The sequence below is a fragment of the Molothrus aeneus genome, chromosome 30 (genome assembly GCF_037042795.1).
Source record: "Molothrus aeneus isolate 106 chromosome 30, BPBGC_Maene_1.0, whole genome shotgun sequence".
NCBI lineage: Eukaryota > Metazoa > Chordata > Aves > Passeriformes > Icteridae > Molothrus > Molothrus aeneus.
In genome coordinates, this window is record NC_089675.1 from 92,420 (window position 1) to 105,285 (window position 12,866).

The 12,866-nt window shown below is 57.6% G+C and overlaps 2 protein-coding genes across 6 annotated transcripts; one reads left to right on the forward strand and one right to left on the reverse strand.

Annotated features, from left to right (window-relative positions):
* Positions 1-2,948: 2,948 nt before the first annotated feature.
* On the reverse strand, positions 2,949-7,757 carry LOC136567919 (zinc finger protein 787-like). 3 transcript variants are annotated; one of them, XM_066567721.1, is made up of 4 exons: positions 7,214-7,757; positions 5,912-5,969; positions 5,300-5,383; positions 2,949-4,369 (listed from the first exon to the last, which is right to left on the reverse strand). In XM_066567721.1, exons 3-4 carry the CDS (start codon positions 5,373-5,375, stop codon positions 3,660-3,662), a joined length of 786 nt encoding a protein of 261 aa, XP_066423818.1. In that variant the 5' UTR covers positions 5,376-5,383; positions 5,912-5,969; positions 7,214-7,757; the 3' UTR covers positions 2,949-3,659. The 3 variants fall into 3 exon arrangements, with proteins under 3 accessions (XP_066423818.1, XP_066423817.1, XP_066423819.1); XM_066567720.1 differs by having other exon boundaries at positions 5,300-5,392; XM_066567722.1 differs by lacking the exons at positions 5,912-5,969; positions 7,214-7,757 and having other exon boundaries at positions 5,300-5,606.
* RNF212B (ring finger protein 212B) lies at positions 7,406-12,510 on the forward strand. 3 transcript variants are annotated; one of them, XM_066567717.1, is made up of 11 exons: positions 7,406-9,731; positions 10,110-10,162; positions 10,263-10,337; positions 10,432-10,547; positions 10,835-10,883; positions 11,032-11,095; positions 11,201-11,243; positions 11,331-11,382; positions 11,454-11,493; positions 11,663-11,830; positions 12,334-12,510. In XM_066567717.1, the coding sequence occupies exons 1-11, from the start codon at positions 9,632-9,634 to the stop codon at positions 12,477-12,479; spliced, it is 906 nt and encodes a 301-aa protein (XP_066423814.1). In that variant the 5' UTR covers positions 7,406-9,631; the 3' UTR covers positions 12,480-12,510. The 3 variants fall into 3 exon arrangements, with proteins under 3 accessions (XP_066423814.1, XP_066423816.1, XP_066423815.1); XM_066567719.1 differs by having other exon boundaries at positions 11,799-11,830; XM_066567718.1 differs by having other exon boundaries at positions 10,447-10,547.
* The last annotated feature ends 356 nt before the right edge of the window (positions 12,511-12,866 follow it).

Genomic DNA, 12,866 nt, shown 5'->3' on the forward strand with positions numbered 1-12,866 from the left:
TCTTTTTGGGTCAGAAATCTGTCCCAAACACTGGGGGGACTCTGGAGCTGTTTGGGAACAGTTCTTTTTCAAAATTCTTTTGTGTTGGATCAAAGGGTTGGCATTTGCAGGGTAAAGACCCTGAAAATAATTTGGCAGATCAGGAAGCTAAAGATGCAGCAGAAAATGGAGCTGAAAGAGTTAATATTAACTCCAAATGAGGAAAAATTGGAAATTCCAAAGTTTAGGGAAGCAAAAAAAAAAAGCGAATTAAAACAAGATAGGTGGCGAAAAAGATAAATGGGGGAAATAGAAACATCTTGATGGAAGACAGATAATAAAATGCTTACTAGGGAATAGCAGAGGACATGTATCAAAACGCCCAGTGGGATACTCAGGCTTTGTGTGATAATTTTTTTTAAGGAACTATGGATGCATTGCGATTTTTGGAGTAGAAAAACAAGTAACTGAAAGATGTATAATTTGCCAAAGGATAAATAAAAGGGTGGTGAGAAAAACAACATGAGAAGGTCGTGAGTTAACTCGTCGACCATTTCAAAGTATCCAAGCAGAAGTTTGCTTTGGTAAGCTCTGGATTTATTTGTAAAAACCGTTTAATCCAGGGGAAAAAAAAGGATATACCACATGCTGGGCAGGAGGGAGATTGTAAGAAAATAACATTTTTAAAGGCAATAAAAGAAAAACGGTGAAAGTATAAGGCTGGGAACGAAATATTACCTCATCCATTCCCGTTTGTTCCCCCACTCGTTCGCGGCTGCCCCAGCCCCTGTGCCGGCTCGGGCACGGTCCGTCTGTCCCGGTCCGTCTGTCCCGGTCCGTCTGTCCCGGTCCGTCTGTCCCGGTCCGTCTGTCCCGGTCCCGGCCGCCTGGCCCGCGGCCGCTCCGCTGGCCGTGCCGGCGGAAGGGGCGGGGGGTCCGTCCTGCCGTGTGCACCGTGGGTACCGCGCTGACCGCACCGAGGGGGGGTCCCGTCTGTCCCATCCCCGGCTGCCCTGACTCTGCTCGGCTCCCGCCGCTGCAGCCGGGGTCAGTCCCGGCTTGGTCTCTGCCGGATCAGCCGCCGTGAGCCACGTGGGGCCGATCCGCGCTGCAGCTCGGTCTGCACCGGAACAGCCCCTGGGGCGGTCCCGGCTGCAGACCCCGCCTTTGGAGCCCCCAGACCCTGAGCTGTGCCGATCCCCTCGGGTGATCCCGGCTGCAGACTGCGCCTTTGGAGCACCCAGACCCTGAGCTGTGCCGAGTTCCCCCGTCCTGCCCTGAGCTCCGCTCCCTTGGTAACCACAGCTACCGGCTGCTCAGCGGAACTCTCTAAAGGAATCACCTTATCGAAAGTACCCTCGGGGCACAGAGAGTGTCTCCCCCCAGCCCAGGTGCCCTCAGTACCCTCGGGGCACAGAGAGTGTCTCCCCGCTCTCGGCCGTGCCGGGGCTGCCGACTCAGGACCGGCCGAGGGTTCCTGAGGGGCTCGCACAAACCCGCTTGGCCGCTGATTGTGGTGGTGTTTGAGGGTCCTCCAGGACAAGGGAGGAGATGAGAATCTTGACTCCCCCTTTCACAAGGCTGAACTATTATTTTATGATCTCTATTATATTAAAAGAAAATGAGATATTAGAACTATACTAAAAGAGCAAGGAAACATCAGAAAGCTGGAAAGGAATGAATAATAAAAACCTGGGACTGCTCACAGCCCCAACACCGCTGGACCATGATTGGTCATCAAGTAGAAACAATGCACAGGAGACCAACCCAAGATGCCCCTGTTGCTAAACCATCTCCAGCCCACACTCCACAGCCAGCAGATTGTTATTGGTTCCATTTCTGTTCTGAGGCTTCTCAGGAGAAAAAACCCAGCAAAAGGATTTTCATCAAACACATCAGTGCCAGGTGATGGCACAGGCAGCATTGGCTGACCAAGATCACTGTGTCATCCCTGCCAGCCCAGGTGTCACAGCAAGGAGGAGAGAGTTCACCCTGTGCTCAGCCTGCAATACAGAGCAATACAGAGCAATACAACACAAAACACATATTAATACAAGATGATAACCTTTTTCTATTTTCATTACATGTTGATTTATTTGGGTCTTGTCCTGCTGCGAGGGCCACACTGTCCCCATGTTCAGGCTCCCACATGCTGCTGCAGAGAGGCACGGGCGGGGGGGTGAGGGGAGAGAGGGATGGGGCAGGGCAGGCTGGGGAGGGGAAAAGGGCAGAGTGAGGGATAGGGCAGGGGCAGGATGGGGAGGGGTGAAGGGCAGAGAGAGGGATGGGGCAGAGCTGGGCTCCAAGTTCAAGTCGGGGTGAGGGGCTGAGGACACGGCAGAAGAGGGCTGAGGGGAGGAGGTAAGGGTTAGGAGGGGGCACGCCATATCTCCCAGAAAAACACTGTAGTAAAATAAAACTCTGGTTGGCCTTGGAGTGCCAAGCACCTCCTACAGTCTGCCACCAGGAACCTGGTGGCAGAGTTTTGTTTGCCAGGGAAAAGGGCCAGCATTGGTGTTCAGGGGCCTGTGGCCCAGAGTGGGCAGCCACCTCCTGAAACAGCCCCTTCAACACCCTTCTCGGTTTTGGGGTCCCCCCAACTCCCTTCCAATTTGGGACCTCCCTGCAATCCCTTCCAAGTTTTGAGACCCCTTTTTTGACTCCCAAATTCCCTCTGTCACTCCCCCTGTCCTTTCGGGCTTTGCAGGGACTGACCAGAGACTGTCCAAACCCCTGAGCCCCTCAAACTCCCCTCCTGGGGGCTTTTTGCCCTCCCTCCCTCAGGGAGAACTCCCAGGGTTCTCCCCCCACCCCCTCCCCGCCATTTTTGTCACCCCCTAAAACCAACTCCCAGGTCCCCCAAAACACAACTTTATTCACAGCCCAGCCCTGTCCATGCCCTCTCCACACCCCACAGGGGAGTCTCCCAGTGTCACCTCCCCTCCCCCCCCGCCCGCCCCCGCCCCATGTCCCTTCCCCTATTTACAGCTCTGGGATGCGGTACTGACACGGAACAGCGAGGGGCACAGAGGGTGACACGGGGCATGGGGCATGGGGTGGGCTTGGGGTCATCAGTTCTGTGTCCTCTGTCCTGTCCGTGTGTCGTCCACCTTGGAGTCACTGTGTCCTGTCCTTGTCCCAGTCCAGGTCCACAGTCTCCCAGCTTGGTGTCACATTCCCTCACCTGTGGCATAACTCCATAACTCGTGCAACCCCAGCTCTGTCACCACGTCCTGCCCATGAAACACTCCCTGTGTCTCCTCACATGGTGGCACCATGTCTCCTGTCTGTAGCACAGTCCCTGTGTTCCCCACCAGGGTGGCCCACTGTCTGTGTGTCCCCACAGGTCACTGACAGCAGGCACTGCCAGAGCATTATCCAACAGTCCTTGTGTCCCCACCACGGTGTGCACGAAAAGGGCATGAAAAGCGGGTGATGCCCCAACTATCTAACACGGATGCCCCACACTCCGTGTGTCCCTATGTCCCGGTGCCACTGTCCCCCTGCCCCTCAGGGCACAAAGAGTGGGCGGTGCCCCCAGCAGTGCGAGGACAGTGCCCCACTGTCCCTGTGCCCCCTCCACAGTGTCCCCATGTTCCCTCAGGGCACAAAGAGCGGGCACTGCCCCCACATTGTCCCCTCAGGGCACGAAGAGCGGGCACTGTCCCCACATTGTCCCCTCAGGGCACGAAGAGTGGGCGGTGCCCCCGGCGGTGCCTCCTGAGCGCGGCGCTCCGGGCGAAGCTCTCCCCGCACTCCACGCAGATCAGTGGCTCCTGCCCACAGCCGCCCTCGGCCTCTGTGGGCCCCTCGCCCCCCCCCCGAGGCCCCTTCAGAGCCCTTGGGGCACCGGCGGGGTGGGCGCAGCGCCGTGGCCGCGCTGCCCCCGGCCCGGCATGGGTGCGCTGGTGCTTGATGAGATTCTTGCTCTGTGTGAAGCTCTTGCCGCACTCGGCGCAGCCGTACGGGCGCTCCCCAGTGTGAATGCGCTGGTGCTGGATGAGGTTGGAGCTCCAGGAGAAGCTCTTGCCGCAGTGGCCGCACCTGTACGGCTTCTCCCCGGTGTGGGTGCGGCGGTGCTGCACCAGGTGTGAGTTCTGCGAGAAGCTCTTGCCACACTCGCCGCAGGTGCTGGGCCGCTCGCCCGTGTGCGTGCGCTGGTGCCGCAGCAGCTTGGACCAGTGGCTGAAGCTCTTGCCACACTCGTTGCAGATGAAGGGGCGCTGGCGGCCCCCGCCCCGCCGCCCTCCGCCCTCCTCGGAGCCCCCCGGGGCTGGGCCAGGGGTCCCGCGGGGCGGCGGGGGGCGCAGGGGGCTGTGCGGGATCACCGTGCGGATGATCTCGTGCGGCAGCACCTCGGCCTCGCCGTCGCTCACGATGCCGTCATCGGCTGGGGGAACATGGGGAGGGGGTGAGAGCACAGAAGGGGCTAGACCTCCAAACCAAATGTTTGCTGTGACCCTAAAACGGGCTGGGACCCCAACACAAATGTTTATTGTATTCCTAAAACGGGCTGGGCCCCCTCCTCGAATGCTCATTACACCCTAAAAGGGTGCCTGGAGCCTCCCCAGTTTGCCAGTTTGCCAAAATGTTCGTTGTGACACAAAAAGGGGCTAGGCCTTCTCCTCAAATATTTATTGAGCCCCAGAAAGGGGTTGTGCCCCTGACCCAAATGTTCATTGTGACCCAGAAAGGGCTGCAACCCTGACCAAATATTCACTGTGCTCCAAAAAGGGGCCAGACATCCATCCCAAATGTTCACTGGATCCCAAAAATTGGCTGGACCCCTGACCCAAATATTTCTTGTGACCCAAAAGGGGGCACAAAAAGGGGCTGTGGCCCTCTCCTGGTGTCCAGTGCACCCCAGAAAGGGGCTGCACACCCTACCCAAATGCTCACTGTGCCCCAAAAAGGGGCTATGCCCCCTCCTGGAGTGTCTGGAGCCCCCCAAAAGTACCTGAAGGCCCCCAAAATTCCCAATAACCCCTTCTTGGGGGGTCTGGAACCCTCTCAAGAGTGTTTTAAGCCCCCTTCAAATTCCTCTACCCCCCTCCAGTGGTGTCTGTAGACCCTCAAAAATGCCTTGAATCCCATCCCAAATGCCTCTACCCCCTTCTAGGTACATCTGGAGCCTCCCCAAATTTGCCTGCAGCCCCCCAAATTGCCTGCACCCCCTTCTTGGAGTGCCTGGGACCCCCCAAATTTGCCTACAGCCCACCCCAAAAGTATCCGTATCCCCCCCCAAAATTCTCTGTACTGCTTTTCTGGGTTATCTGGAGCCCTCCAACCCCCCCATCCACTTTTGGGGTCCCCTCCTCACCAATGAAGACCCTCCGGACCACGTCCCCCTCGTCCGAGTCCTGCAGCTCCACCACGTCCGGCTCGTCCTGCTCCATGGGGGCTCCTGCAGGGACTGCAGCATCAAGGGGGGCCCTGAGCACCCCAAAACGCCCCAGGACCCCCCTGAGCAGCAGAAAACCACAACCGCCTCCCCCCACAATTCCAAAGGATTGTTTGCATCTTGGTTCCTGCTGTGCCTCTCATATTTCTCAGTGTGACCCCAAATCCTTTTTTGCCCCCCTCAATTTCCATTTACCCCGCCAAAATCCTTCTGTGTTACCTGTCCAAACCTTTCAGGGAGATCCCAAATCCCCTTGTACCCCCCTAAGCCTCATCCCCACAAAAACCTTTTTTTCCCCCCATCCATCTATTCCCCCCAAAATCTCTGTGTCACCCAAAATCTCTTCATGTACCCACAAATCCCTCAGTGTAATTTCAAACTCCTCCATGTGATCCCAGATCCCTCTGTGCCCCCACAAATATTCCTGTTCCCCCCATAAAATCCCTTTGTGTCCCCCCAAATCCTTCTGTGTGACCCCAAATCCCTCTGTGTCTCCCCAAATCACCCTGTACTCCCCAGTTCCCCTCCCACCTGCTCTCTGAGGGTCTTGGGAGGGTCTCACAGCTGGTCCGGACTCAGCCCCTAAAATCTGGGGTGAGGGGGATGGAAGGATGCAGATGGGGGGGGTCACAAAGGGGGGGGGTCACCGAGTTCCCCTCAAAATCACCCAGGACCCCCCCAAATCACCCAGGGTGCTCCCGAATTACTCCCAGTCCCCCAAGGTTTGCTCCTCCCCCACTTTAATTTTTCCAAGGGGGCACAAAAGAACAACAGAGCCCCAGGACCCTTCCCCAAAATTCACCCCCAAATTGAATACTGGGGGGGACTCCCAGCTTTTTTTTGAGGGGTCCCCACTCTCTTGCCCTCCCTTCCAAAACGGTTCATCCACAGTCCCCCCTCCTTCAAATCCAACATGGAGGTAACCCAAATTTTTGGGGGAAGTCTCCCAGATTTTTTGGAGGGGGTCCCCACTGTCATTGCCTCCTTTCTGCCCCCCCCAAAACAGAGCCTGATCCCTCCTCCCAGCCCCAAATCCATCTCCCCTCCCATCCCAAATCTAAGACGGCGGTTATCCACAACTGCGGGAGGGGTCTCCCAAATTTTTGTGGGGGGTCCCTACTCTCCTTTTTCCCTCTTTTCCAAACCTAAAAATGGCACACCCCCCCATCCCCTTCCATTGTGGCCCCCCTGCCACCGCCTTCTTCCCAAATCCAAGACCGGGTGCATGCCAAATCAGAGAGGGATCTCCTGAATTTGGGGGGGGTGGGGGGGAGAGTGTTCCCCGCTCTCCTTTTTCCATCTTTTCCAACCCTACAAACGGCGCCTCATTTCCACCGCCCCACCCCCCGGCTCCAATCCATCGTTCCGCTCTATCCCCTGGGTATCCCCAGCTGGACGGGGTGGATCTCCCACATTTTTTTGGGGGGGTCCCCGCTCTCTTTCCTCTCTTTTCAATCCGCAAAATTCGCCGTTCATCCACACCCCCCCCGGCCCCAAATCTTTTGCCATCCCTCCGCCATCGCCTCCCCATCCCAAATCCATACCCGGGGGTATCTCCAGTTGGTGGTCGGGGGGGGGGTGTCCATCCAGTTTTTGTGGGAGGGTTCCCACTCTCCTTTTTCCCTCATTTCCAGCCCCCCAACGGCGCCCCTCCGCCACCGCCTCCCCCATCCCAAATCTAACATCGGGATATCCCAAATCTAACATCGGGATATCCCAAATTGGGGGGGAGGGGGTCTCCCAAATTTTCTGGGGGGGTGTCTCCGCTTTTTCCCGTCCCCTTCCCCCCCCAAAAACGGGTTCGTTTCCCTCCCCCCGCGCCCCCCGACTCACCTCGGCGGCTCCGCGGCGCGGGAGGGGCCGGGGGCGTTCCGGAGGGCTCCGGGGATGGCTCCGGGGGTCCCGTCGGGCTCGGCGGTGCGGGGGAGGGTTGGCGGGGGCGTCCCCCGGGCGCGAGGCGGGCACGGGGCCGGGAACAGGAAGGTCCCGTCATCCCATTCCCCGCCGGATGCGCCGCTGGGAAAAAAGCGGGGAAAAAACGCTGGGAAAAGTCGGGGGGAAACCTTGGAAAAAGGGAATTTGGGCGGGGGGAACCCCTAGGGAGAAAAAAAAGGGCGGGTCCCAGCAGGGACACCCCCGAACCGCCCAGTATTGAGTGGGGGAATTGTGCGAATTGCCCGAATTGTTGGGGTTTGGTTATTTTGTTATAAAGGGAGGTGTTTTCCAAGCGGGAGATGGATCTGCGGGGGGAGGTTGGGCAGGGTGGGTTTAAGGGGAATAAGGACAGGGAGCCCCCCCAGACCTCTCCCTCCCCCCTTCCTGCTTTGTGTAACGGCAGCGACGCGTTTCCTGCCCTCCCGGGAATTAAAAATGGTTGGAATTACGCAACGAGGGCGGAGGGCTCGGCAGCGGCATCTAGGGATTCCGGGAACGGCGGGATGGGGGCTTCGGGGCGTCCCCTGCGCGCCCCCCCCAAATCCCTGAATGATCCCCCAGAGGGTTTTATCGGGGCGTTTCCTGCCCCCCTCCCTCCGACCCCCGGGAATCAGAAACTGGTTGGAATTACACAATGACGGATCACGGGATCCCGAGATAGAGGGACTGGGGGGGATCGGGGTTTTGAGGTGGCCCCTGTGCCCCCCAGATTCTCCCTCACGAGGCCTGGGGATGCATTTCTGCCCCCCGCCATCTCTAGAATTGAAAATGGCTGGAATCGCACAGCGAGGCCAGAGGGTTCAACAGTGGCATGGAGGGATTTTGGGATCAGGTCATGATAGGATTGCGGTTCTGGGGTGACTCCTGTGCCCTCCAAACGCTGAGCCCCTCCCCCGATATTCTGGGGGTGCTTTTTCTGCCCCCCAACCCCCCAGTTAAAAATTGTTGGAATTATGCAACACAGACAAAGATTTAGCAGAATTTTGTGATTCTGGGAGCATGGAATAGTAAGATCAGGGTTTTGGGGTGTTCCCCCTGCACCCCATGCCCCCAGAGCCCCTCATAGGGTTTAGGGGTGCTGGGCTGGGAGTATGGGGTCTCCATCTCCTTCCCTCACCCCAGGCACTGGTTCCTGAAGGATGGGAAAAGCTCTGCATGGCCATACTGGGATCACTGTGGGTGACCCCAAAATCTCACAGTTGGACAATGTCATCACCCCTGGCTGGTGTCCCCAAATCCATATAGTGGACCGAGGCTGCTCAGAGACCTTTAATTGATGTCATCAGCAGATCCATGTGCCCAAATCCCAGGATTCCCATCCTGGGGACCCTATCCCCAGGGTCCTTGAATCCCTGTCCCCACCATGGGGTCCCCATCCCCATCACAGTGTCCCCATCCCGACACCCCCATTCATGTGTCCCCGTGCCACTCCCAATGTCTCCACAGGCCTGGTGTCCTTATCCCCATCTGCCCCCATAGGTACAGGTGTTGCTGTCCCCATCCTGATGTCCCAATCCTGGTTTCCCTGTCCCCATCCAGGTGGCCTTTTCCCCCTCACATTTCCCACTTTTTTCATCTCTCCCCTTTCTTTTCTTTTTCTCTCCTTTTCCCCCACCATTTCCCCCATCACCTTTTCCGCCCTTTTCCCCCTCACATTTCCCACCCTTTTTTCTCTCATGTTTTCCACACTTTTTTTTTCCTCCCTTTTCCCACTCTTCTTCCTCTCACCTTTCCTGCTGTTTTTTCCCCTCACATTTCCAACCCTTTCCCCCTCACGTTTTCTGCCCTTTTTCGCCTCACGCTTCCAGCCCTTCTTCCCTCACATTTCTGACCCTTTCCCCCTCACGTTTCCCGCCCTTTTTCGCCTCACGCTTCCAGCCCTTCTTCCCTCACATTTCTGACCCTTTCCCCCTCACGTTTCCCGCCCTTTTTCGCCTCACACTTCCAGCCCTTCTTCCCTCACATTTCCAACCCTTTCCCCCTCACGTTTTCCGCCCTTTTTCGCCTCACGCTTCCAGCCCTTCTTCCCTCACATTTCTGACCCTTTCCCCCTCATGTTTCCCGCCCTTTTTCGCCTCACGCTTCCAGCCCTTCTTCCCTCACATTTCTGACCCTTTCCCCCTCGCGTTTCCCGCCCTTTTTCGCCTCACGCTTCCAACCCTTCTTCCCTCACATTTCTGACCCTTTCCCCCTCACATTTCCATCTCTTTTTTCTCTCACCTTTTCCCACTCTTTTCCCTTCACCTTTCCCCCTCATTCCCTCCCAGGCGCTCCTGTGTGGAGGCAGCACAGGCGGCTCCTCGCTCCGGCGCCATCATGGACTGGTTCCACTGCAGTCGCTGCTTCCGCCAGGATGGCGCCCGCTTCGCCATCACCAACTGTGGCCACATCCTGTGCGAGGGCTGTGGGGGCTCAGGTAAAATTGAGGGAAACCCTCAGTTTAAGCCCTTTAAATGCTGAGAAAGGGGGAGTTTCTTTCAATTTAGTCCCTTAAAATAAGAGGGAAAGGAAGGGTCACCTCAACTCAAGGAAATAAATAAGTGAGGGCTCTGCCCTCAATTTAAACCCCTAAAATATCGGGAAAAGAGGGTTTCCCCTCAATTTCTGTCTTTTAAATGATGGGAAAAGGAGGATTTCCCTCAATTTACACCCTTAGCATGGTGGAAATGGAGGATCCTGCCTCAATTTAAAACCCTGAAATGAAGGGAAATGGTCCATTTCCCTCAAGGAACACCATTTTTGGGACTTTTGGACATCTTTTTCTCTCTTTTTCTTTTTTCTCCCCTTCCCACAGGTCCCTGCCCAGTCTGTGGCACCGCCTGCTGCTACCTGCCCATATCTGATCAGGCCAGTGTCCATCATGTTGTTCCCCACATCCCCTTCCCACCGTTTTCCCTTCCCGTTCCCAACCTTCTTCCCATCATTTTGACACCCCCATGCCCAATAGATGCGCCCAGAGGAGAAGGTTTTCTTCAAGAACCCAGTGGACCTCGCCCTCAAGCACCTTGCCCACATCACGCAGGTGAGGAGGACACGGATGATGGGGGATGAGGTTCCACCGCTGTCCCCAGCCCCACACGCTGGGGGGGTACAAGGGAGTGACCGACATCCCCCAGGTGTGGCGATTCCAGATGGCACAGGCACAACTTCTGGTGGACTTGCACGCGGACAGAACTCGGCGGGTGCAGGCAGAGCTGGACAAGGCCAGAGAGGAGCAGGGGGAGAGGAGGAGGTGAGGGGGATGCTATGGAAGGGGGTTCGCACCTCCATCTTGGGCTCCTCTGGGCATGTGGGTGAGGCAGCACTCCTTAACGACAGTCCTCATCCTTCTGGCCCCTTTCTTGGGAGGGTCTTACCCCCCCTTGGCTGCCACATTGGTGACAGCATGTTCTGCCATTTGCTGCCATCTTGGTGAGCTCCCACCCCCTTGCTCTGCCCCCCTTAGATACCCTATGGAGGGACCCCCACCCCAAATGGGGGGGAAAAACCCACCCTCCATTAAATCCTCCCCCTTCCCAGGGAGCTGGAGTCACTTCGCCGGGAGAATGAAGAGCTGCGCCGCTTGCAGGTGGCCCCCAAAGCCCCCCTTCCCCTTTCCTGGCCCCCAAACTGCCCCCCAAAGTCCCCCTGCCCCTTTCCTGGACCGCAAACTCCCCCCAGAGCCCTCCTGCCCCTTCCCTCACCCCCAAAACTGTCCCCCTCAAATCTCCCCACAGCTCTCCCCAGGCTGGCGCTGGAGCAGCCGCAGCAGCACCCCCCATCCCTCCCCCACACATTCAGGTAAGTGCCCCCCAAATTTGTAGGGGGGTCTTCCACACCCTGAAACACCTCCTCATCCCCTCCTTGCTCATAGGGGTCCTTCCAAATTTTCTGTCTCCTTTCCAGTCACCCCCCAGCCCCGCCGGCAGCTCAGCAGTCAAGTGGTCAGGTAAGGGGTGTGGGGCATCCTAAATTGGAATGGGGGTCCCTCAATTGCACAGGGGGGTCCCCCAAACTTCCTGCCTCTCTTTTGCAGCCGCTTGGCCCCACTGGAGCCCCCCCAGTCCCACAGCACCCCAGGATGGCAGGTGAGACCTCACCCCAAATGGGGGCCACCCCAAAATAGGGGGCTTCCCATAATGGTTTGCTCCCCCCACAGGCTGGCATAGCCTACAGAAATTCAGGGACCTCCAGCATAGGTGAGTGACCCCAAATCCTACAGGATTTATCCCAAAATAATGTCCCAAGCCCCGACCTTCAGCTCCAAGCACCATCCCCTTTCCTCGTCTCCAAGGAGGGACCCTAAAAGCTCATATAGGGCCTCAAACCCCCATGGTGTGACCCGAAACCCCTGATCTCTCCCCACAGGGACCCCAAACCCCCACGGAAGGAGCCCAGAGCTCCCCAAACCCCCTGCAGGACCCCAAGCCCTCCCAGAGAAACCCCTGACCCTGATCTATGGGGTGACCTCAAAAAACCCCCTAACGCCCCTTTCCCTCTTCAGTGCCCCCCTTGGCTGGGACAAGCGAGGGACAGGTACTGGGGGCACTGGGAGGAACTGGGAGGGGACTGGGGGCCTTGGGATAAACCGGGAGATGTGGAGAAGGGAATCTGGGGGGGACTGGGATAAACTGGGAGGGACTGGGAGGGGATATAGGGAGCCCCAGGAGGGACCTGGGGGCACTGGGAGGGGGTTACTGGGAGGGACTGGAAGGAGAGATTGGTTACTGGGAGAGAATTTGGATTCCTGGGAGCACTGGGAGGGGACGTTTGGGTTACTGGGAGGGGGGCTTGGTGATACTGGGAGCGCTGGGAGGACCCCAGCTCCACCCCCTCCTCCTTGCCCCTCCCTTTTCCCACCCCTTTTCCTCCGAAATCAAGACAAAACCTCCAAATGCAGTAGCTATTCCCCAAATTCAGAGGCCACCCCCCCCCCCCAAATTCGGTAACCAAGCCCGCCCAGAATTCAGTAGGCACTCCCTAAAACGCGATAGCCACCCCGATATTCGGTAGCCAGGAATTTAATCTTCTTCATTTAGGGCTCTGCTCGGCGGCTGGCGAGGGGCGGGCGCTCCCAGTGGGATCTCAACCCACGGCCATAAAGGACAAACAGAGATCTCTGACGGGATCCGAGGCTCCTGAACAGCAGCTCCGGGGGTTCCCTGGAGATGGCTGGGGGCAGTAGCTGTTAAAAAGGAATAAAAAAAAAATTCCAATTTTGGTGCCGTTCTGGGTCCGTTTGTGGGGCTGGGGGGCGTGGCCTCTACCGAGAGGCCCCGCCCCCCGGGCCTATCGAGGTTGTGTTGCCGGTGCTGGGTTCCTATTGGTTGGTGGGTCGGTGTGCGCGTGGCCTAAGGGGAAAGCGGGATATGGAGGCAAATTGGGGAAAAATGGGGAAAATTGGGGGAAAATTGAGGGGGTTACGGGGGGGGGGGGGTGGGTGTATGGAGGAGGGGGAGGGCCTTCGTGATCTTAGGAAAGCGCGGATTGGTGAAAATCCGATAGGAGGCGTGGCTTAAGAGCGATCGGTGCTGGGGATTGGAGTACAGGCATGGAGGGGGCGGGACCAGCG

Excerpts from the sequence above, each read along its gene's own strand:
- LOC136567919 (XM_066567721.1), bottom strand. The coding sequence starts at position 5,375 with ATGGAGCAGGACGAGCCGGACGTGGTGGAGCTGCAGGACTCGGACGAG. Across the intron at positions 4,370-5,299 it reads GGTCCGGAGGGTCTTCATTG|CCGATGACGGCATCGTGAGC; the intron begins GTGAGGAGGGGA and ends ATGTTCCCCCAG.
- RNF212B (XM_066567717.1), top strand. The coding sequence starts at position 9,632 with ATGGACTGGTTCCACTGCAGTCGCTGCTTCCGCCAGGATGGCGCCCGC. Across the intron at positions 10,163-10,262 it reads ACCTGCCCATATCTGATCAG|ATGCGCCCAGAGGAGAAGGT; the intron begins GCCAGTGTCCAT and ends CATGCCCAATAG. Across the intron at positions 11,244-11,330 it reads CTCAGCAGTCAAGTGGTCAG|CCGCTTGGCCCCACTGGAGC; the intron begins GTAAGGGGTGTG and ends TCTCTTTTGCAG.